At 32.4% G+C, this 26,231-nt stretch overlaps 1 protein-coding gene and 2 long non-coding RNA genes across 4 annotated transcripts in view; 2 read left to right on the forward strand and 1 right to left on the reverse strand.

The window, feature by feature from the left end:
• LOC114349529 (glutamate receptor ionotropic, kainate 2) overlaps positions 1–26,231 on the forward strand; it is a 599,640-nt gene that overhangs the window by 386,471 nt on the left and 186,938 nt on the right. For both annotated transcript variants that reach the window (XM_050643108.1, XM_050643113.1), the window contains exon 8: positions 8,522–8,551. In XM_050643108.1, the coding sequence (XP_050499065.1) occupies positions 8,522–8,551 (30 nt within the window). The remainder of the gene's footprint in view (positions 1–8,521; positions 8,552–26,231) is intronic.
• LOC114349531 (uncharacterized) lies at positions 3,446–4,689 on the reverse strand. Its single transcript, XR_007696303.1, has 2 exons — positions 4,321–4,689; positions 3,446–3,849 (listed from the first exon to the last, which is right to left on the reverse strand). It is a non-coding gene; the product is annotated as an uncharacterized LOC114349531 (long non-coding RNA).
• Positions 24,310–26,013, forward strand: LOC126879832 (uncharacterized). Its single transcript, XR_007696302.1, has 2 exons — positions 24,310–24,674; positions 25,555–26,013. It is a non-coding gene; the product is annotated as an uncharacterized LOC126879832 (long non-coding RNA).

The following is a 26,231-nucleotide window of genomic DNA, read 5'->3' on the forward strand; positions in this document are numbered from 1 at the left end:
AAAACGTAAACAATTGTATGTAGTAAATAGAATTAGTTATTAAAATGCAGTACTGCAAGCAAAATAAAATTAATTAAATTTACCTTTATATAATAATTGCATATCATGTCAATATTGTGGAGCAATATATAATTTTTCTACTTCAATGACAGAAGGTATGAAATATACGTCAATTTGACAATTTCAATTGACAATATGAATTATTTAAGATAGTTGCAATATTTCTCCGCGACTCGCGCACGGTCGTTTCTCGTTTTTCTTCCAAGTACTTGCACACAGCGAATAAGAATTTTTGGCAGATCTTATTACAAAAACATTTTTTTTTAATTGTTAATGATGCGTATATGAGAGGACTGGTGATCGGGCTGCATTAACAACTAAAACACAATATTTTAAAATTACACAAGACCAAATTATTTATCGGTATCTGATAAAATAAGGTTTAAACTTGAATTTAGGCAGTACGTAGTTTCAAGAATAATATTTTTTACCTTTGTTTTTGAATCTTGAATCTACAAAATCTACAAAAGATCTTTTTTGTTGCCAATGTTCCAAAGAACCTAAAGTAATATCTACTTGGGCCAAAAAAACTTGTTTTTAGAATTAATTTAATTTTTTTTTAATAGATGTAGCAATAACTCCGAAATTATGGCATTTAGGTATAGAGGATATAACATGGAAAATAATTAATGTTTCTTAAGGATTTTAAAACGCAAGAATATACAGGGTGTTTCATTTGAAATAAGAAAGTTCATTAGATTTCCAGAAAAACGGCAGATTTGACAACAATGTAATTACCACTATAATATCGGCCGCATTAGAAGACCCTCACCCACCAAAATCTATAAAAATCGTTCTAGCGGTTTCCGAGAAATTACAGTGTTTCCATACTTTATCGCTACCCTGTATTATGTACACAAATACGTTGCTAAAGAGTTCTAAAAACAACTGGTTTTATATAAAAGCAGACTAAAAATCTATAAATTAAATGAATAACGCAGAAAACACAAAACAATCGCCGATATAACTTAATTAACCTATGAAATGCCGATAGTGTCAAAATTTTTTAAATGTCATTAGTGTCAAAATTTCATAACAGTGGAGTAAACTTGCCTGAGGTTGGACCAATTACAAACAAGCATTAAGGCGCGGTAAATTTGAATTACTCCTCCTGGTTTAAAAACAAACCATAGTATAACGGTATTAAAATAAGTATAATTTTTGGAATAATAAAACTCAATGCATCCATGTAAAATATGCTGAATATTTCATTTATCATCGAATTCTCTACTCCGAAGTATGTTTTTTTTTAAGATTCTTCATGGAAAAAGTGCAAAACAACAAGTTAAGTATATAAAAACGTTTTAGAAAAGGATTTCTGATATACGGGAATTTTCTGGACAATACGAATACAACCCATTAAGTCATTATCATCACTTAATCCCCTAAAAAGTGCCTGTCTCGTATACGTAATTCGTTAGCAAACATCAAGATCCTGTAATTTGCTAAAATTCCTCGTTCTTATTTAGAAACAAATAACTCTAGAAGCGAGGAAAACAAAAAATGGCGTACCTAATTACGTTTTGGCGTAGTTGTGCCCTGAATGCATGCATTTTAATGGTATTTGAACAAAAAGTACAACGACGGGTGCGATGTCCTTACAATGTTTAATTGAACGAAAATTGTGCATGCAAAACAAGGATAATTAAAAACTTTGTCGATGGTTATGTTGGCAGTTATTACAAAGTCATATAATTGTTGCTGTCGTTGTTTTGTTTGTCTAGTTGACTGCAACGGCTTTTTTCGAGGGACGTCAAAGCTAAAAACGTTTAGAACCTAAATACGCCAGTCAAGGAAGAAAAAAAGCTGATTTATTTTTATTTAGTGTATGGCTTACATTACAGGGTAGGTAATTAAATTTAGATTTATGCATTATACAATACATTACAATTACACAAACAGATGTCCAGTTTTTTAATATATTCTATTGACTCTTCCCATTCGACTGTCGAATTAGTCCATGTGGTGAGACCGCTCCCGTCTGAAAAACATTTCTAATTCGGTTTCTCTACAGATTCATATTTAAAAATGTCCCCTTTAAACAAATCTGAAGGGTGCCGGACGGAATTTTTGGGCAGAAATTGTTTAAACAATTTTTTTAAACAAATACATAAGATCACCTTTTATTGCTCCAAAAAATATATTTTTAGGTTTTTTGGGTAATTCTAAATAGGAAAGGTATGTTGTGATTTTTCTAAATGACAATTTTTGAGTTATAGGCGATTTAAAATCTAAAAAATTCGAAAATACGCATTTTCGAGGCTTAAAAACTCATATTTAAATTAGTATTTTAAGGGTGCCAATAACTTGGATTAAAGTTTAAACATTTTTTTTCAAGATTCCGAAGAGTGATCGGGTCTACCTTCAATTTAGACCGTAGTTTTTTAATTGGTAATTATGCATGTCCATCCGATTTTTGGCCGGTGCTGCGCGCTCTATTTCAAAAATCTCCTATTTTCCTCCGAAAAATATTTTTTCTAGGTTCTTTGGGACATTCTAAATAAAATAAGTTTCTTGACATATTTCTCAAAAGTTACTAGTTTTAAAGTTATAAGCGATTTAAAATGCGAAAATGTGTTTTTTTTTGGATTTTTCGGATTTTAAATCGCTTACAACTTTAAAACTAGTAACTTTTGAGAAAAATATCAGAAAATTTATTTTATTTAGAATGTCCCAAAGAATCTAGAAAAAATATTTTTCGGAAGAAAATAGGAGATTTTTGAAAATAGTGCGCGCCGCACCGGCAAGAAAACCGGATGGACACGCATAATTAACAATTAAAAAACTACGGTCTAAATTGAAGATAGACCCGATTACTCTTCCGAATCTTGAAAAGGAATGTTTAGACTTTAATCCAAGTTATTGGCACCCTTAAAAATACTAATTTAAATATGAGTTTTTAAGCCTCGAAAATGCGTATTTTCGCACTTTTTAGATTTTAAATCGCCTATAACTCAAAAACTCTCAATTTTTGAGAAAAATCACAAGGCACCTTTCTTGTGTAGAATAACCCAAAAAATATAAAAATATATTTTTTGGAGCAATAAAAGGTGATCTTATGTATTTGTTTAAAAAATTGTTTAAACAAATTCTGCCCAAAAATTCCGTCCAGCACCCTTCAGATTTGTTTAAAGGGGACATTTTTTAATATGAATCCGCAGAGAAACCGAATTAAAAATGTTTTTCAGACGGAAGCGGTCTTGTCGTGTTCATGTTAACAATGATATATCGAACCTATCTCCAAAGTCAACATTGGAGCAAGAAACAAATTCGACATAACATCACCAACACCAACACGGAGAGCATGAGACTTTATGTGGGTCCTTATGTCCTACTCCTCTGCATTCTCCAGGCATACGGTACACTATCAGTAAAAAGGAATGAATTTCGGTATAAATGCTTTATTTTCTCATTTCTTTGGTTATAATTTAGGATCTACATCATTGTGAAGTTATTATGAAGTTAATTTATATAAAAAATCTGTCTCTGCTGACAGGAAAATATAAGATTCTAAGGAAGACTTAACTTGTGGTGTGAAGGCTTCTTCCGGTGCTGTCCTAGGTTATCCACACCTCATGATCTTCTTCGGGAGGCGTCAGGTTTTGATGTACTGGTCTGATGTACTGGTGGATCGGTTGTTGCCTCCGGAGTTGTCTAAATGTTCGTCGAACCCATGGGTCTTGAGGAGCTGCTATTTACCATTTACTTGATTTACTTTCTGGGGGCATTATATCCTCTGGGCCAAAACAGATGGTGTAAAAGCTAGGGCCACGCCCTTCTCCTGGGTGCCTAGAAGAGAAAACAAGATGTAGACAACCCGCAGCATAAATTTATGAAGGGCTCCCACCACCCAAGTCAACAAAACCCCAATATTCCCCACCAGCAGCACAGAAAATCTTGGAAGTGCCTTTTAAACCAAACAGTAGACCCCAAATGTGTTAATGTGAACACCCCAATTAAAAAAATACAATAAAATAAATGAAGAAAAATAAATTAATTCAATCCCAAATTTTTCTATAAAATTAACGTAATAAATCAAACTTGAGAATAATTGATATTTAACACAACCGCTGATGCTAATTAATTAGCATTCACGGAAAATAAGTAAATAAATACCCCAAAATTATTTTCTTATTGGATGAATCAAATTTACAATACAAATACGTAAAAATATAAATATATCCTGCAAATTCGAGTTAGTCAATTAACAAAAAAAAATATTATCGGAAAAGTAAATGATAAAACCCAAAAACAACTTACCAATTAGGTCTGTAGCGCTCGCTGCTGCCTACTTGGCGAAGAATATAAAAATGAGCCGGAAAGGCACCAGCATGGTATTTATAAAGGTAAAAGAAATTAATTGAAGGTCAGTATTAGCTGATAACGAAAAAGACACTCTCATTGAAATTGACAAAGTTGAACGTTTTAAAATTACAAAAAATTAATGGCTTGATAAATAATTTTGCTACGAAATAAAATATTTAGAAAGAACGAAAACTGGAAATAATTAAACTGTTTAAAATGAAAATGGCAATAATATTTTCTCAATAAATATTATTCGAGATGATGGAAATAACTTTTCTAATTTAAATCAGGCATTACTAATTTAATAATTATAGAATTGAAAATGGATATACAGGGTGCACGAAAAGAATATAAATGGACCGACTAATAAATATTTGCTACAAATGAAAATCAGCAGCTACCTGAGAGGACCTCTAAATGCAGAGTGGGTCTTATTAAAATAAATTCGGGTTTGCACGCTACAGTCTCACCATATGGACTAAATGGGAAAATAAAACAAACAAAATTAATCTCATAGAAATACGTAGAGGCGTAAGACAAGGAGATGTAATATCCCCAAAACCCTTCACCTTAGCTCTGGAAGACGTCTTTAAAGAACTGGAATGGGAAGACATGGGTATCAACATAAACGGGAAAAATCTCAATCACCTCAGATATTGCAATGATGTTGTCCTTATTACAACCAACTAAGAAGAACTAGCCACAATGCTGACTCAACTAGCACACGCATCAGAGAAGATAGGATTAAAAATGAACATGTGTAAAACAAAAATCATGACAAATACAAATGGCAGAATAAATATTAATATAAATAATGTCAATATTGAGGTTGTTGAAGAATATAAATATATACCTGGGTCAAATAATCAAAGCTAATAAAGAGAATCAAACAATTGAAGTACAGAGAAGAATCCAATTGGCGTGGGCAGTGTTTGGAAAGTTAAGATGGATACTAAAAAGCACAAAGATAAACAGTGCCTAAAAACCTGGTATTTGACCAGTGCATCCTTCCTGTTCTGACTTATGGCTCAGAAACATGGACATTAACAAAGGCCAACATAAACAAAATAGAAATAAAATAAAAATGTATACCATTTTTATTCAGTTGCAATGCGAAGGCAAAACAATCTTACTTTTCAATTAGAATACGGAGTGCAGTCCAGTCCCTTGAATCGCGATTGTCGGCTCTTATTGGAGCCTTCATCGGAAGGAACGTAGGCACTGTTCTCCATATTTTAACTGATTCGTATCGAGAGGTTTTCCCACCCATTGCAACTGAAGTGATGATAGGTGGCTAGCGCCATCTGGCATTGAAAGACGAAGTAGTTTTCAATCCTAATAGTAAATTATTAATATTGAAATATTAAAAATATTACTAAAAGATTTTTAAATTGAAAATTTATTGGTACACTTTCCTGGTGACACCTCCAATACTTCTACAATTTGCAAGTCAAATGGATGCTGCAGTGAAGACGAGAGGGAAGGAATTCTACACTATGCAATTCACATCCCTCGTCTGCAGCTGGCAGACTCAAAATAGAAATAACTCCCAAAATGTTAGTCCCATGTTTGAGAAAAATGGAAAAATCCATGTTGGGAATAAAACTACAAGACAGAAAATCAAACAGATGGATAAGAGAGAAAACAAAAGTAAAAAATGTAACTGAACATATAACAGGGCTAAAATGGAGATTTGCGGGCCACAATGCGAGACAGCAAGATAAAAGATGGAATGCTGAAATACAAAACTGGAGACCGTGGACAGGAAGAAGAGGAAGAAGAAGACCTCAGATGCGATGGAAGGACGATATTGTAAAAGCTGCAGGAACTAACTGGAAAAGCGCAGCCAAGGACAGACGGAAATGGAAAGATTTGGGGAAGGGCTATGACCAAAGTTGGATAGAAATGAGCTAAAGAAGAAGAAGATTGACTCTGAGGTTGCCATTACAGTCTGTAGTGTCGCCTGTGTATTCTCTGCATTGGCAGTCCTGTATTATATGCCTGATAGTATGTCTTGCAGTGCTGCAATAACAATAATGGGAGAGAAGTTTACCCCATCTGTAGAGGGGGCGCATTTTCCATAGTTGGTTCTGATTCGTTTAAGGGCTGCCCAAATCTTAAGGTACGTATCCATACGTTGGTACTCCATGCTCCTTGTATCTGCTCAAATGGATACGGCATGCGCTCCCCCCTAGGTAGATATAAACAGCAAACCAGTTGGATTAAAGAGCGTGAGCACCAACGTATCCACTATGTGGAGCTGCTGCACGGAGCACCAACGTATGGATAAGTACCTTTACGGGGACGTTCAAATTCGCTAGGTTTGTTTATGATGTCTAGTAGACTATGGAATTGCGGATCTGTCTTACTTTCCCATTATTTTCTCCATCGCGCATTTAAGTAAATTTGAGTTAAAATTGGATTGCTACAGCGCTTGAGCGGATTTCAAGGGAAGTACCTGGATCGTAGACGGTTTCCAAGAAAAGCAGGGATGTCGTTATGGATTAAAAGTTGACCACTATCCATAATTTTGTTATATTCTTCAACCAATGCATGCTCGCGGCGTTAATTGGGTGGTGCTATGTTACTAAGGGTGGGTAGCCACATTGTAGAGGTGGGCATAATTGCGGCCGTTATCATACGCATAGCACGGTTTAGCTGAGTGTCGACCAGGTGAGTATGCCTGTTTAACCACACCGGTGCACAGTATTCTGCCACCGGATGTATCAGACTAAGATTGGTGCTCTGGATCTCCATGTAGTGCCGCAGAATTTCTGTATTATATTGTTAGTGTTTTAATTTTGCTACTGTTTTAGTCAGGTGTTTTCTAAATATGAAAAAAAAACTAAACAAACTGTATACTGTTATCTAAATAATCAAAAGGTATATTAAAGGTGTATTTATGAAGGTTAGCTAATGACAATAATTAAGTGAAGACACTTTTGTTTTTTTTTTATTAAACAATCATAAAAAGTGAAAACAATTATGTTTTTCTACAAAAAATTTCTTATTATAGAGAAAAATAGTTCAAACAAATGTTGTAGATCATAAAAAGCTTCTTTACTTTTGAGAGTTTCAAAATTAAAGTATACAAGGAATTGAACAAGGTAATTGCAAAAACCCTTATAAATGTTAATAAAATTGTTTCCTGCATAATGCCATGTAATATAACTACTCAAGATTGTAGCAGTTCTTAAGCCAATTTATAAGATTGACCCAATTCATAAGTTATTTAGTTTGTTTATCTTGGAGACCAATTAGTTAAACAGCTGTACTTGCCCAAACAGTTACTCAAGAGATATTTTGTAAATCGCAATTGATTCTATGAGGCTTCATTTTTAAGGTACATACACAGGGTGTTTCATTAAAACTTGTCCATATAGTAACTGCAGAAACGATAGCACAAAATACGAGGATTTAACCTAAAACACATAAATAAAATGTGTAACTCCTTACCGAGATACCGTTTTATTACATATATTCTAAAATTATTTTAGCCCACTGTTTTAAAACCTTCCAATATTTTTTGTTCAAACTTGTCAAACACTTGTCTTACACATGTTAGGATACATTAGCTAGTGTTAAAAGATAGTTTTCCCCTGTAACCAGAGGCGTGCTATAAGGATATATACCTCCTTTTTCACCCCTTTACCCCTTCGCAATCTACGCCACTATCGTAATAATTATTTCAGCATGTTTTTCGATTCTTCGTTACTTTTTACGTAAATATAATCCTTTTGTCTAAATGCGATAGAGTAAGTAGTTTTCAAGTTATTTGCGTTTAAAATAATGGATTCAATAAGATGTTTTTCGATTCTTCGTTACTTTTTACGTAAATATAATCCTTTTGTCTAAATGCGATAGAGTAAGTAGTTTTCAAGTTATTTGCGTTTAAAATAATGGATTCAATAAGATAATGTATTTTAAACGCAATCTTATTGAATGTTATATTTTTATAACGATATTATATTTCTGTATAGTAGTAAATAGTTTTTACTTGTATAAAAAACATTAAACTTAAGAAAACCTCAAATTACACCAAACATACCAAACTCAAGCTGCTGGAATGAAATGGTTCAATGTTTTAATGAGTTGAGATAGATACAAACACGAAACAACTATCTAACTAATTTTTCTATTTTGTTTGTGCTGCAAGGATATCCAGGATAACACAACATTTGTAAAGGTAAGTCGTCAAATTGGTTAAGTTATTGAAATTTAAAAAAGTTTTCAGACCGTAAGAGGGAGAGGCGTCCACGAAAAAGTTGATAATGGGCTAAACTAAATTTCAAATATTGGATACAACTTTGTTTTATTATCTATTGTATAAAAAACGCATTTTTTGTTTAAACAGTACAAAAAGATTATTAGTTCTGGATCCCGCGTACCAAAAAAAGTTGATTAATAGGAAGCTGAAAATTTGTTAATAGCTTCACGGTGTCTAGTCGGACAAACTTTGATGTACGGGAACACTGGAACAGGGGAAGTTTTGATTGTGGAACAGGTTAAAAATTTGGAATGTCAGATTACGAAAACGTTCCATGTATTTTGCCGGACAGAACTTCCAATTGATTTGTTACCGTTTCATTAAACTCTCATGCAAAAATCAGACTGCTATTTATCACCAATATAATTCCTATCACTTGACATGTTCTTCGTGTTGGACTTATTAAAATGCCCAGTTGGTGATAAATACCAGTCTGATTTTTGCATGAGAGTTTAATGAAATGGTAACAAATCAATTGGAAGTTCTGTCCGACTAAATACATGGAATGTTTTCGTAATCTGACGTTCCAAATTTTTAACCTGTTCCAGAATTCAAAACTTCCCGTGTTCCAGTGTTCTCATATATCAAAGTTTGTTCGACTAGACACCACTAAGCTATTACCAAATTTTCAGCTTGCTATTAATCAACTTTTTTTGGTACGCAATAATATTAATACGTAATAATATTATTTTGCATTTTAAAAATATAATTTAAATTTGCCGCGAAAACGCCAGATTTATCATAGTGTCTTGACAGACGTCACACAGTGCTAACCAAAATATTTATAAATAGCAAGCTTAATAAAGTTTAATAATATTTATAAATAGCTAAAGTTTATTAATATCAAGCTGAAAATTTGCTAATAGTTAACGGTGTGTAGTAGGACAAACTTTGATGTATGGGAACACTGGAACAGGGGAAGTTTTAATTGTGAAACGTGATTTTAATTGTGGAACTTGTCATCCTGACAAGGTTATGATTGTGAAAGCTAGCAGGTGGTGTTTAAGTGTATTCAATAGCAAACTTTATATAATTGAAATATATGACAAAATGTTTGTCCGACAAATACCTATGGTGGTTATTTTAATAAGTCCTACACGTAGAACATTTCAAATGATAGAAATTATGTTGGTGATAAATAGCAGTCTGATTTTTGCATAAGAGTTTAATGAAAGGGTAACAAAGCAATTGAAAGTTCTGTCCGACAAAATACATGGGACGTTCTCGTCGTCTAATGTTTGAAACCTGTAACATGTTCCACAATTAAAACTCCCTCTGTTCCAGTGTGCTCGTACATCAAAGTTTGTCCGACTAGACACCGTTACGCTATTAACAAATTTTCAGCTTGCTATTAATCAACTTTTTTTGGTACGCGGGATCCAGGCCTATTCGTCGTTTCTTTCATTTGTTTTCCTGACACAACATTACGACAAAATGTTCCTCTATCCTCTAGAATTCTTAGTAATTTCAGCAGATTGTAATCCTGTCTATTTCCATTTCTAACTTTCTTTGTAGCTACAAAAATCATTCCCTTTCAGAAACATACCCGCCACTGATATAATTGCGTTGTTGCATCCAACAAAACTTATTTAGAAAATTTCTGTAGCATTGTCACATAATGCTTAAATGTGTACCAGTTATATCACAACAGTTGAAAAAGTTCGTCATCTTTTCTCCGCGGACTAATTTTAGCCCGATTATGCCGAGCAGCACAAGTTTTTGTTATTGCATAAGTTCTTTCAAAATTGACACAAAAGATACGAAGTTTGCAAAAGACATTTATATGCGTAAAAGTTTAAGCTGTTTTGAGATCAATGTTTATGCGCAAAAGTAGAGTTTGGAAGTTTTGTAAACATTTAGATATATACAAAAAGTTTTGAAATTGTCGAAAATATAATTAGTTCAATTATGCCCAGTAATTGAACGTGAAATACGACGATACCGTGTAATTTTCAGTGTCACTACCGATTTACATGACATTTTGGATTTAGGTACTTAACTTCCACCTGAAAGTTGAACTTTAAAGAACTTTGGGATTCTTATAGAGATCTATAACTAAGTCAATGCTTTTCGATTTATTTGTGAGTGAAAATATTTTGGGAGGTATTTTCACAATTTTTTTTTACAGAAAAAGAGAGGCAACTTTATTTTGAGTATAGCTTGCTTAGTGCTTTGATGCTAGAAGCTTTTATAAAAAATAGTTAAGCATTTTTCAAGACTTCAAAAAAGTTTTAATGAGTTTTCCCCGAAAAGTGACCCATTTTTTTGTTATTTCATGTTGAAATATTAGATTTGGAATTTAATGAATAAGAACGTATTTTTATAAGCTAAAACTTTTCTTTTATTGGGTCTGTAGACTTCATGGGTTTTAAAGCTAATATTTTTGCAAAGAGTAGTTTTTCCGATAAGATACTTGCTTTTTTGCGGAACAGAGTAGCTCAGGCAGCAGGATGTCTGACTTCCGTGCAGGTAGACCGGGCGCCGACAGAACATCTAGACATTTTTAAAGATTTATAAAGGCCCCAGGTCGACTCAGCCTGAATAAAATGGTTACCTTGGGTGAAACTAGGGGTGATAATAGGCGGTTGAAACATAGCACTGGCCCTGTTACCTTCATTGTATACTGTAGGCCCTAGATATTGCAGACTACCCTAACCCCTAGCAGACTAATCCCAAAGCAGCGGCAGCGGTATAAAACGGGAGACCATTAATTGAGGCCATGAGAGCCAAAGTGGCCTGGCTGATAAAAATATTTTTTTACACAATCAAAAAAAAGGTCAGAAGTTAACAATGTCTCATTGTTTTATTAACTGTATGTTGACTAAGAATCATGTTTCTTCCACATACAATAAATATTAAATCAATCGAATATTGTTAGCTTCTGATCATTTTCTTTGATTATATGTAAAGTAGTGTTTTTATCAGTTAGACCACTCTGACTATCATGGCCTCAGTTATATACTTGCTTTTTAAGTTTGAGAAAACCGCCTGAAAACGTGGCTTTTTTCTTGAAAAATAAATATTTTCACTTACAAATAACAACTGGAAAAGTATTAGTCCGTTCGTTAACGGTAAAATATTGCAAGACCTCTAAATTCTAAAGAACCGCTACAATTTAGAAGAAATTTTGCAAATAAGCTCATCTTATCCTTCTCTTCAAAAGTGATATGACTACAATATGTGCTTTTTATTTTTAAGGGGTGAAAACTACCCTTTTTTACCAAAAATTAAAAACAGCCGATATAAGCGTTATTTAAATCTAAATTATGTTTAGGTATGTAGGTACGTTAAATAGTATGTTAAATATAGGAATTTGATTGCTTCTCATATTGAAATGTATTTTATAGTTTATAACTATTTTTAAACCCTTAAACACTACCCTCTAAATAAGAATTTGTTTAAAAATATTTTGTAACTATAAATTAAGTAATAATGTATATTGTAGTGATCTAAACTTTATTTTATATTTGCAATTTAGTTTATTAAGTATTTAATATTTTCAACCCTTATAAATTACCCCTACAAATAGATTTTTTAGATCATTCACTCACGTTAAAATATTGCAAAACCTGTGAATTCTAAGCAACCGCTTGGGTTGACATGAAATTTGGCATTCATATAGCTAATAAGTTAAGGAAAAAAAGTGATATAGTACCGATATGTACTTTTGCCCTGGGGGTGAGTTTCACCCCTTATCGGGGGTGAAAAATATATGTCCAAAATAAGTCCGAAAATGGATAAACTGACTAATTCTAAGCAACTTTTGTTCTATAAAGTTTTTTCACTAAGTCAATACTTTTCGAGTTATTTGCGAGTGAATATGTTCATTTTTCAACAAAAGAACCACGTTGTTAGACGGTTTTTCGCAAACAACTCAAAAAGTAAGAATTTTATCGAAAAAATATTCCGAGCAGAAATATAGATTATAAAAACTGAAAAAATTTGTGTATGTATGAAGTTTGGAGACCTAGTAGAACCAGTGTCGTAGCTAATGAAGTTCCAAGATACGGGGTGTTGAGATTTCTCTTACAAAGTGAAGATTTAATGATTGCTCTAAAACCGGTTGATATATGCAAATGAAATTTGGTGGGTTTTAAGAGGTAGTTATTAGGCATTTATTGACAGGCTTAATATTAAGAATTTTATATTCATCATTGGCGCGCATACGGGTACTACTCTGAATTAAAAAAAATAGTACGCCACTGAGGTATTTCAAATTAAAAAGCATTTTTGAGTTACTTATTTAATTTATGACAGAAAATATATCTTCTCTTTTTTTCACTCGATGCGCCTTTTTCATGAAAAAAAAAATACTTATATCAACGCTTAAAAAGTATTCGACATAAGTTTCAATGTGGTTTTTTAACGATAACTTCTGTAATTTTCAAGATATTTCATTGTTCCAAAGCTTATTTTGTGGGAAATTGTAAGTGCTATTAGCAAACAGAAGCTGAACTTTCTGGATGTCTTTGATTTTTAAAACATGCGATTCAAAGGGCTTAGAAAACTGCTTCTCACACTTACGTGCAAATTTAAAATATAAATATCTCACTCAGTGTTTACCATAGAGACATTGAAAAAACTGAATAAGCTTTAGTATAAAAAAGACTACATTTTAGTATTGATATATATTTTTCAGATTTATTTTAGTTTTAAAATAATTTTGGAAAAATGGAAAACATTTATAAAATATTAAAAAATAATTTAATACTAAATTTAAATTTTTTTCAAACCTAAGCAATTTAAACTGGTTAAAATCTCAGAACGCGTAGTCAGGCTATAAATAAACCTAATTGTGTATGGAATAATGTTAATTTTTATTTTTGTGGAAAATTCACCAATTTAAGTAATTACTCTTTTGATTTTTCAACGACATAATCGTTTTGTTTTTGTAATAACTCAGCCATTTTTTATCCAAATGACTTTTATCATAGCACCTTTTAAAGGCACCAGTAAAATATTTAAAAGATGTCTCCATAATTTTTTTCTAAAAATCTCTATTTCTTGCGTTATTTAATGATAAAATGTTTGATTCAAGGTTAATTCGAAAAAACCCCGATTTTAAGTAGGCTGTAACTTAGGTTGTGTTATTGCTATAATAATTTAAAAAAACACCACTCCATTCACTCATTTAATAGGTTTCTTTTTGATTATAATGACTTTTTCGTAAAAATGCATAATTTTAGGGATATTTTTGAAAATCCACCCAAAAACATGCATTTTTCATATAGGAAATCATCAATTTCGATCGTGAATAACTTGCTAAATATCAATTTACCGAAAAAGTCGTATATAAGATTTTTTACTTAGAATTGAAATATCTATTAATTTCCGAGGTTATTTTGAGGTTACATATTTCCACCCCCGAGAAGGGGTGGTACCCACCCCCAGAGCAAAAGCACACATCGGCACAATATCACTTTTTTCTTTGACATATTATCTATATGTATGCCAAATTTCTAGTCAATCCAAGTGGTTCTTTTAAAAATTTACCGCAAAAACCGTCAAAGAATGGACTATATTGACATATTATAAAAGTTGAGTTGTTGAGTTATAAAACTCAATAAAAAAAGTTGCTTACAACAATAGTTGCTTAGAATTAGTCAGTTTATCCATTTCCAGACTTATTTTAACTGTACGTTTTTTCACCCACCAAAGAAAGGGCGACTTTCACCCCTCAAGTAATAGTAAACAACGGCAAAAGTAATCAAGTCTAACTTTAAAGTGTAAGTAAAACCTAAATCCAAATTTTCAAGCAAATCAGTCGTCACGCAGAAAATTACACTACAAAACCTATATTTACTGGGCTAAAGCCGAAAATAAAAACAAAACTAGTAGATTCTCGTACATATTTGACGACCTTCCACTAGAAGAATTGAGTCATTTCAATTACCTAGAGTGCTATGTTTATGGAATAAGTTAATAGCCTTCATAAGTGCTTTTTCTTTCGCGGGTTCAGATTTTATGTCACAGAGCTTATAGCCTTATTTTATGCAGACTACCTTATCTGACCTACGTTCAGTAAAGTTATAATAATTGAAAATAAGTAGGTACTCACAGTAGCATAATAAGCGAAAAAGTGTCAATAAATATTGAGCGCACCACTACCGCCAAAGAAGATTCCTGTCGGAATAGACCGTGATAGTCGTGACGTCAAATCAATGTTAGCTACTCTGAAAAGGTTTCCAAACACAACAAACATCTGTCAAAAATTCACATGTGGTGTTTGACAATTTTTATTTTCGATATGGTTTTTATATTTGGAATATATTGCTTGTAGGTTATTTAATTTTTACAAAATGGTAATGTATTGAGTACCCGATTCTAATCAATGCTCATAGAGGAGAACTTGCAAGTTTTTTAAGTTTCTTACGCAGCAAGTACTATGTAGTTTGTAAATTCTTGATTTTGTGTAGGGACATATATAAAATTAAAAGAAATGTGATTGACATGACTAACAAGGATTGTGTCTTTATAAAAAATGCTCAGATGATTTTTAAACAAAATAAAATTACAAATTTTTACACACACCACGTATATAATCAGTTGACAGACGTCAAACGATCTTTTTGTTTTGAAACCATTTTGACGTCACACTTTCACGGTCCATTCTACAAGAAAACAAATATGCAGTATTATGCAAGTAGGTAACTAACACAGATCTACACTGAACCAAAAAAGTACGTAAATATAATGAAAAAAACATTGATTCAAAAACGGGGAGCATTAATTTTCGTCCAAAGATCAGTATCATTGGTCCAATGTAAGTAGATATATTAACTAATGCTCAAAAACATTAACTTCTATGAATTAGTAAGTTCATTCAATGTACTTTCTAGTTAAGAATCAATTTATTGGTACATTGAATCAATGTATCGGTACATTGAATCAATGGATCGGTACATTAATTCTTAACTAGAAAGTACATTGAATGAACGTACTAATTCATAGAAGTTAATGTTTTTGAGCATTAGTTAATGTATCTACTTACATTGGACCAACGATACTGATCTTTGGACGAAAATTAATGCTCCCCGTTTTTGAATCAATGTTTTTTTTATTATATTTACGTACTTTTTTGTTTCAGTGAATGTCATCTTCATGTATATTTGTATATTACATACAAATAGTTATTAAGTAAACAAAATGACGACTTAATATCTACATAAATATTACAAATATAAGTTGAAGCAACGATTTTTTGCCGATCTAAATATAACAGAAATTGATTCATCTTATAAAATATATAAATATATATATATATATATATATATATATATATATATATATATATATATATATATGAAATAAACGAAAGGATTTCTCTGGTGTACAGAAGAAATCCTTTCCGTAGCGGCCGTGGCCATGTGAATTCAAAGTCTTGATAAAAGACTATGAAACGACAACAGATACCTCTTTGTATCACAGATTCACATGGCCACGGCCGCTACGGAAAGGATTTCTTCTGTACACCAGAGAAATCCTTTCGTTTATTTCATATAGATGTCGTACCTAGTGTACTGAAGTCTGGTATTTTATTATTACCAGGAAGGCCCCATGCATTTTATTCCTCTTCGACCATTTCACCTAGGTGTTCCTGACGAGCGGTTGACATAACCTGCGAAACACGTCGTGTAGAATACCGGTGGTGGTCGAAGTGTAATAAAATGCAATTGCCGTTCTTTCATATTATCACGGTTTCTCCGTTATTGAGGAATGCGTAGCGAATAACGTGGCTTTGTAGACAAATCTGTGATACAAAGAGGTATCTGTTGTCGTTTCATAGTCTTTTATCAAGACTTTGAATTCACATGGCCACGGCCGCTACGGAAAGGATTTCTTCTGTACACCAGAGAAATCCTTTCGTTTATTTCATATAGATCTCGTACCTAGTGTACTGAAGTCTGGTATTTTATTATTACCAGGAAGGCCCCATGCATTTTATTCCTCTTCGACCATTTCACCTAGGTGTTCCTGACGAGCGGTTGACATAACCTGCGAAACACGTCGTGTAGAATACCGGTGGTGGTCGAAGTGTAATAAAATGCAATTGCCGTTCTTTCATATATATATATATATATATATATATATATATATATATATATATATATATATATATATATATATATATGTATATATATAAAGCAGTTAGGTAATATTGACTGACACTATGTAAAATCTTGTTAATTTTGAGGTTGCAGTCATAAATTTCAGGGGGCAGGATAAGTAAAACTCTTAGTTATTATCAAGCTTTCGCAAAATTTATTTGCTTCTTCAAGATATGCTAAAAAAGTTTTAGTAAATACAATGAAATTAAGACGATAAAAAATATTGTACATAAAAGCATAAAAAACTTACAACGTGAGGTTAATCCATTAAATTTTTGGCGTACATAACAAAAAAATATATAAAATTCTTAATCTAATTTCTAATCTTCTACAATGCAAATAAATCTTGAAGAAGCAAATAAATTTTGCGAAAGCTTGATAATAACTAAGAGTTTTACTTATCCTGCCCCCTGAAATTTATGACTGCAACCTCAAAATTAACAAGATTTTATATATATATATATATATATATATATATATATATATATATATATATATATATATATATATAAATATATATATACTTATATTATATAAAAAATGTATACCTGATATCGTGAAAATAAATACATCTACAATAACATCTCCATAAATACAACATCTCTCTGGGATTAATTATCACCACTCATACAAAAAACAAATGGTTGAATGTCATTTTTCATTGATTTCAAAAATCTAATATGATCTTCGACTTCTTGCTGGGTCTTCCCGATGTAAGAATGATTACTGGAAATCTCTGATGGTATATTTTATTATATATTTGGTTGTCCATTAAGATCTTTTTTTACCATTTTATTAGTTCGTACAAAATATCGATGTAGAACCCAAAGAAGAACTGCATGTTAGCCATCTACAATTTATATTAATAATTATTATAAAAAAATAAATCTAAATAGTGAATATAGTTGTATTTTTGGGTATCACTTTTTTATAGAAATATTTTAATTTATCCTGAAAAAAATTGCTAGATGTTGAGATGTTTATTTTTACTTTGATAGATACTACCGACTGCAAGAGTTAATAATATTTTTCAATTATTTACGGTTTTATCACCTAAAGATTTAATTTACTAAAATCTTTTATAAGATTATACCATTTAGAAATATTTTCAAATGGTTCCTATTTTCTTTTACCTATGTGTCGAATTAGCTTTTGAAAAAATTTACAGAGATTAAAAATTAATTAATACTAGATATGCAGGATTGAATAATTGTATCCCGAATGAAGTACGTGCCTCCTAGTGGCGGGATACGGGCAACAATACATTGGCTTATAGGGCAGTCCTTACAGTAGGGATCCTGGCCTATACAGAAAAATGCAGGCGGGTGTGGGGTAATACTGCACTTTGGTTGCATTGGTGGTGTATTGGCTAAACGTGCAGGACAGGGCAGGGTATGGTGCTGATAGAAAAGGCATTCAGGCATCAAATATCCAAAAATCTTTTCAGGCCATAATAATGAAAAGACCTTCTCCAAACGAAATAAAAACTTATACTGAAATGATGGCATCTCCTGAGGTAAAATGTTCCGGAAGTAAAATGAGCCTCCATTCGGATCTCCGGGTGAGGACTATCTCAGGGGGAACACCATTACAGGTTAGAAAAATCAGGATAGGGTCTTGGAATCTTGGTAGTCTTACAGGTAAGAGTCTGGAGTTAGTGGATGCGCTCAAACGAAGAAGAGTTCAAATTGCTTGTATTCAAGAAACTAGGTGGAAAGGACAAAGGGCGAAAGAACTAGGTGATGGATATAAATTGTGGTATGTAGGGAGTAGTAACACTAGAAATGGAGTTGGTATAATTGCTGATAGTGAAATGAAAGATAACGTAGTAGAAGTTGTAAGAACGAGTGATAGAATGATGTCAGTGAAATTTGTAATTGATAAAGAGGTATTGAATGTTGTGTGTGTGTATGCTCCTCAAACAGGTCTGGGTGAGAATGAAAGAAGAGCTTTCTATGATCAATTGGGAGACATACTGAGTGATATTCCAGCGGAGGAGAAAGTTATAATAGGAGGTGATTTCAATGCACATGTGGGCCAAGCCAAGACAGGATATGAAACAATACATGGGGGATTAGGCTTTGGAACTAGAAATGAAGCTGGAGATGACATGCTAGAATTAGCAACAGCATTGGATATGGCGATTGTTAACACATTCTTTAAAAAGAGAGAAACTCAACTTATTACCTACAAAAGTGGACAACATCAATCCCAAATAGACTACTTCATGATAAGGAAAGAAGACATACGTGAATGCAAGGACTGCAAGGTAATAGTTAGTGAGACAGTAAGCCAACAACATAAGCTGCTTGTTCTGGACATCGAAGTAAAAAGCGAAACTAAACAAAAATATCGGAGAGGACCACAAAAAATCAAGTGGTGGATGCTAAAAGATGAGAAGGAAGGTCTATTCAGGGAAAGAATAGTAGAAAAAATATGTTGGAACATGAAAGGAAGCCCTAACACAATTTGGAGAAAAATGGCCAATATTATTAGAGAGACGGCTATTGAAATACTTGGGAAAACGTCAGGAAAGAAGTTTGAAGATAAAGAGACTTGGTGGTGGTCAAATGAAGTACAAGGAAAAATAAAAGAGAAGAGAAAATTATATAAAAAGTGGCAAGAAACCAGATCGGACATAGATCTTCAAAACTATATGGTCGCCAAAAAGGAAGCGAAAGTAGCAGTAGCAAAAGCTAAAGCAGAAGCGTATTCAAACCTATACGATCAACTTGATACCAGTGAAGGCGAAACGAAGATATATAAAATAGCCAAACAGAGAGCAAAGAAAGCAAAAGATTTTAATCAGATTAGATGTATCCGAGATGAAAATAATAAAATACTAGTTCACGAAAGGGATGTCAAAAAGAGATGGAGAAAGTACTTTGACAGCTTATTAAATGAAGAATTTGACAGACAGCCTGTAGAGTCAACGGAGACAGTAGCAGCAATGGTCACCAAAATAACCAATGAGGAAGTGGCTCAAGCGCTTCAAAAAATAAAGAAAGGAAAAGCGGTAGGACCAGATGATATTCCTGGGGAAGTATGGAGAGCATTGGGAGAGACAGGAACAAGGTGGCTAGCAGGTCTATTTAATAGAATTATGGAAGTTGGACAAATGCCAGACGAATGGAGAAGCAGTATACTGGTACCTGTTTACAAAAACAAGGGAGATATACAACAATGCACAAACTACAGGGCTATAAAACTGCTTAGCCACACCATGAAAATATGGGAAAGAGTAATTGATAGACGGATACGTGAAGAGACCGAAATATCCGAGAATCAATTTGGCTTTATGCAGGGTAGATCAACAACAGATGCAATTTTCACTATAAGGCAGTTGATGGAAAAATACAGGAGTAAAGAAACAAACGCTCATATGGTATTCATTGATCTTGAGAAAGCATATGATAGAGTTCCTCGAGAGATTCTGTGGTGGGCACTCAATAAGAAAGGAGTCCCTGGTGAATATGTAAAGATTGTGAGGGATATGTATGAGGGAGTAACGACTAGTGTTAGGACAGGTGTGGGAGAGACTGATAAATTTCATGTGAAAGTAGGATTGCATCAAGGTTCTGTGCTTAGTCCGTATTTATTCTCATTAGTTTTGGACCAGATAACAGCGAAAATACAGGGTAACATTCCATGGTGCTTAATGTATGCTGATGATGTCGTGTTAGTAGGAAATAGTGAAAGAGACTTAGAACAAAAACTGGAACAGTGGAGACAAGCTCTGGAGGAAAAAGGTTTAAAACTTAGTAGGACAAAAACAGAGTATTTGGAATGTTCATTTAAAGATGGAGCTACTACAAATAAAATGGTATCTTTGGATGGTGAAATGATTGTAAAAAGCAATAGTTTTAAGTACCTAGGATCGGTATTACAGAGTAATGGAGAAATAGATGGAGATGCATGCAGTAGAATTAGGGCTGGATGGATGAAGTGGAAAGAAGCGAGTGGTGTGTTGTGTGACAGAAAAATTCCAATGAAGCTGAAGGGAAAATTCTATAAAACAGCCATAAGACCAGCTATGATGTACGGAACTGAATGTTGGGCAGTGAAAAAGAAAGAGGAACAGCGAATGCATGTGGCGGAAATGAGAATGCTTAGATGGATGAGTGGAGTGACAAAGAAGGATAAAATTAGAAATGAGTATATTAGGGGAAGTCTAGGTGTGGCACCAATTGATGCCAAAATGAGAGAGCATAGGTTAAGATGGTTTGGTCATGTTCAACGTCGAGACGTTAACCACCCAATACGAAGAATAGCTGAAGTGCAGATTCCTGGAAGGAGTAGGAGAGGAAGACCAAAGAAGACCTGGGGGGAGACGATAAGGCAGGACATGTTGGTAAAGGGGATTAACATTGATATGGCCCAAGATAGAATTGTGTGGAGAAATGCAATTAGGGAAGCCGACCCCGCATAGGGATAAGGCAAAGAGAATGATGATGCAGGATTGAATAATGAAACAGCTACTTACATTCCGTAATGTCTTCATGGGTAATCTTTTCAAATAAAAATTTATTTGTTTGATCCTTGATATGACTTTCACACCGAAGAAAGGAGATAATTATTTTGAAATTGCTGTCTCATCCATCAATAAGTCCATTTCCATTTCCAAATGCCACTCCAAAGTCCATATCAATCTGCAAAAGTGGAAATAGAAGTACAACTTTTTTTATAGAAATCCAACAAAATAATTTATAAATAGTTAAAAATATATGTAAATACATACCTTAGAAAAATCAACCAAATCACTAGTGCCAAACACCGCTCCTCAGAGTCTGCAGGGTGACTGTCTGCTAGGAGGCTGCAACTGTGTCACGTGATTTTTTTACACCAATAAAAACACTTATAGAGTTTTAAGAAATGTATCGGTTTATGTAGAAGATTATTGCTACAATGTATTGATCATTGATTCAGGTATATTACATTTATACAATGATTGCGTTACATCAAAATAATGTATCGAGTTATTAATCAAAGTCGAAAACATTGATTTAATGTTACGAAAACATTGATTCAATAAACGAGTTCGTAATTTAAAGAACACTGTACATTAGTTCAACGTTTTATATTCATTAGTTTAATCGCATAATCCTGATGTATAGTTTCATTTATACAATGAAAAAATTATTAGTATTATGAAAAAAGTCATTGGATAGATAAAACGATTCATTGGATTAATGATTCTATTCATTATTTTTTAATGAATAGAATTACATTGTAATAATGGATATGGTCATTACTTAATGACTACGCGTTTATAATATTAACGAAATTTTCATTGGATCAATGTAAAAAAAGTCAATGATTGGCGTTCATTGGTACTATGTACAATATTTTTTTTCAGTGTAACTTTAGTGAAATCAAAATTCTGAGTTATAAAACTAAAAACTAGAAGTCAAACCATTAGGAATCCATGTAATAGATTTAATGACATTATAACCCATCGTACGGTCAAAATTTGTATCTGGCTGTGTGGGTTTTACCTTAAAGCCAAAAAATAACCCACCGTACAAACTTAACGGCAAACAAATTTAACAAAAATGTATCCTCATATTCGTCGGTCTAATAAGCAAATTTCTAAGTCCATTTTTTGCGAAAATTGTTTTTTGGTGTCATCTAGTAGTAGACGGTAAAATCTACCGCCTGACAATTCACACATGCGCCAATATTATTTTATTTCGCTCCAATTTCGCTAAACGAATTTTGCTGAAGTTCAAACGTTCTTTCCCATTCATACGAATATTGCCTATGTCAGTATTTCTGAAGCTGTTTTGATTGAAACCTTAGAAAAATATTAGTTTTTCGCTACCGTCAAGTTTAGCAGGACAGCGCTGTTGCCAAATAAAAAACACATATTTATTTACCAAAGCTGCTACAGCCTACACTGTTTCTCTTTGTCTTTAAGAGTGTGAAACTATAAGTGTCAAACTGACATTGTCCGATATGGTCTGATACACGGTTCTTAGACATTACTACGGTTGCCTAAATCGACTAACCAATGAACATTAAGGGTGAGATTACGTCACAAAAGTTTACTGTCATTTGAATCATAATATGATTTTTTTCGAATCCTGAGAAAACCAAGTATTTTAGAAAAATTTAAACGCAGGATGCAAGATTACATTATTACTGAGGGGGAAAGCCCCTTAGAATAAACAAGCAGATTCTATTGAATGAAATATTTGCAATTAAATATCACACTTCTCTTTTATTTTCAGCCTTGTAACTCATTAAAATAAACATTATAGAAGTTTTCAGGGACTTTCAGCCCTTGGTAATAATGTAGACTTTCATTCTGAGTTTAAATTTTTCAAAAATATTTATTAGTTTTCTCAGGATTCGAAAAAAATGAATACAATTAAAACACATTGAGAATTTTGACATGCGTCAAAATTTTGCATTAACTCAAAATTCTGAACTGTTGAATTCCAGCTTCCCTAATAATTATTGTACATCAAAAGACATTAGAAACTATTTGTAGAGGATTGAAATCTGTATTGGAAATAACTGTTAAAATTGGTCTACGTAATTAAACATATTCCAAAATTTTGTAAAAATGTAATACATTTTAGTTTTCAGCCCAAACTTAGGCCACACACAATGCAATAATGTTCACATTTTTGAACTGTCAATATTTTTATTTTATCATCTATTGTTTAAAAACAATACAGTTGATAAGATACCCTCAGTTGCGGAGAAAGGATTAATAATAAAGATTTTTTTATTCAGACAATGGTGTGAGCACTGTCAGTTAAATAGTAACGTGTAGCCTTACTTTTACACGCATACCTATTGTGGCAAATGTATCATTTTTTCAAAATTTTGGAATGCATTTAAATCGTAGAACAATTTTAACTTTTGATTTTAATACAGATTTTAATTCTCTACCAGTATTCTCTCATGACTTTTGATGTAGAATAATTAGGGAAGCAGGAATTCAACAATTCAGAACTTTACATTGAGTTTCCTATGGCCCTTTTTACGATTCGCCACCCGGTATAAGATAAAATGTGTACTATTTTTCTTATTATTTCATAATAACACAAATAATACACATATATACACAATAACACACATTCAATGATCGAAAATAATTTAAAAATATGGGAATGTAAACTCTTGTGACGTAAAGTCAAAAATATAAATCTACCCACCACCGTCGGACAAGACAACCGTAATAAAGTCTAATAACCGTGGGTCTGATATAAGTTTTTGTAAGTTTGTTTGTTCTTCTTTTTCTTTTGTGGTCTTTGTGAGCTGTGCCCATTTAGCCAGCAACATTTCTTAAAGTTGACCCCTAATTAAACCTACCATACAACCAAACCAATCAAGGATAGGGTAGGGAAAGTGAAGTTGGTGACAAAAATAAAATCTAACTGTTGTTAAAATAAAAACTAAATAAAAAAGTATAATTTGAAAACAATAATTTTACATTATATTTTTAGCTTACAATATTATGACAGACGTCAGTTACCATTTACCATCTGACCAAATATAATAATGACGTCATATATAATCGTCACTACTTGTAGCCAATAAAATGCTCGCTGTAATAGGAATGGCATGTCAAAAAAATCTGATTACTCCCTATTGGGATAAACCGTAATCGTACCCCTTCCTAACTGCCAAAGTGTCATGGCCGCCGTCGGGACCTATTGTGCTGACATTTACAATGTTTACATATAGAAAAGTTTGTTTTTTTCTGCTTATAATGCCGTTTTCTAAAGATATTAGTGAACAAAATCGATTTGCTAACAATATTTAATATATTTTAAATGTGCTAAAATTGGATTCAACAGCAAAAGTCGCATAAATAACATATAAATGACGAATTTGTTTACCTATTACAAATGGGGTTATGTGGTTGTAACTGTTTATTTTGGGAATAAAATGAAAATGATCAATTAAACGACTGGAAAACTGTAAGTATTACAATTAAAACATGTTTATCCTATCACAAGAGTTCACTTCATTTTAAGAAAGCTAATTATTATTATACAATAGACATTTATAAACTGCCATGTACTTTTAAGGTTACTTTTGATCTGTTTTCAAAGCTTATGATTAAATGTTACCTCTTTATTAATTAGATTTGCCAACAAAAGATGCGTGATTAAGGCCAAATGCAATTCCTTTGCTAAAGTCATAAAAAAAGTACAAATACAGTTAAAAAAATTATTTTAAAAAGGTCTCTCAAAAGACATGAAAATTATACAACAACTCAAAAAACTAGAGAATGTAAAGAAAGCCAGGTTATTGGAAATGGAATTCCTGTTTAATTGAAAGCCAGTAAACTATCCAAGACTTTTCAGAATCAAATGTGTCAACTTGTAAAACGATTCTTCTGACATTTTTAGTAAAAACCAGATTATCCTCAAGAAAAATTCTGTTTTAAGTGAAACTCAAAGTCATATATATAAATATAATTTTGTGAATGTGTCATCTTTGAATGAAACAAATTTTTTACCTAAACAAATAAATGTTTGGATCTAATTAAAAACAATGCTGAATCAAGTACAGTAGAAATACAATCCTTTGAACTTCTAAATGTGATTGTTAAAAGTGTCGAGATAGCTACTGCATAGGGATTCGAAAGGGATAGACTTGTTATGAACGCACTTGATCATGTACTTCTTACTGTTATAAAGTTGAAACAAAACTTATTTTATGCTTTCTTATCAGTCACTTTTAATTGTGTATCAACTTTACGTGGTAGATCGTGCAAAAATTGCTAAAATGCAAACATTATATTTATTTTCTGTGTTACATTGGATACTATGATTGAATGTCTTCCTCTTTTAGATAGTGAAGTGAAGAACATCTTGAAGTTCCAATGATGTTTCAAGATGAGATAAATCGAAATAATGGTTGTATGTTAGAAGGACAGAGAATACGAAGAAATGTTATTGCTGCATACTTAGTGTAGTGAAATACAAACTTCAAACATTATAATATATTTTTTTATTTCAAACATTTCATATGATTATGAAAGAACATCTTCCTCTTTAAAACAATGAAGAAGTGAAGAACATAATAAAGTTCCAACGAAAATGATTCCAGATGAGGAAAATCGAAATAATGGTTGTATGTTACGTGTATAGAGAATACGAAGAAATGTTATTGCTGCAAACTTAGTGTAGTGAATTAAAAACTTATTGTCAAATACAAATCAATTTATTTCATACTTTTATAATATATAGTGGTACAATTTTATATGTGTTCAAATAAAAATATTAATAAATAAAATACAATAAACACAAATCATGTATATCTTACAATGAATTACAAAATCAAAAATTAATTACAAAAATATCAAAATAAATCTAAAATATTAAAAAGTAACCCATAATTTTTATAGTACCTACATACTTTGGTTGGTACTCTAATAATTTGGAAATCCATTAAAGTTTGTAGATGGAAATTGCAGGTATCTAAAAAATATATAAAGTAACTCAACAATCTCTTTTCAATTAGGGTTG

This window comes from Diabrotica virgifera, chromosome 1 (assembly GCF_917563875.1).
Source record: "Diabrotica virgifera virgifera chromosome 1, PGI_DIABVI_V3a".
Lineage (NCBI taxonomy): Eukaryota > Metazoa > Arthropoda > Insecta > Coleoptera > Chrysomelidae > Diabrotica > Diabrotica virgifera.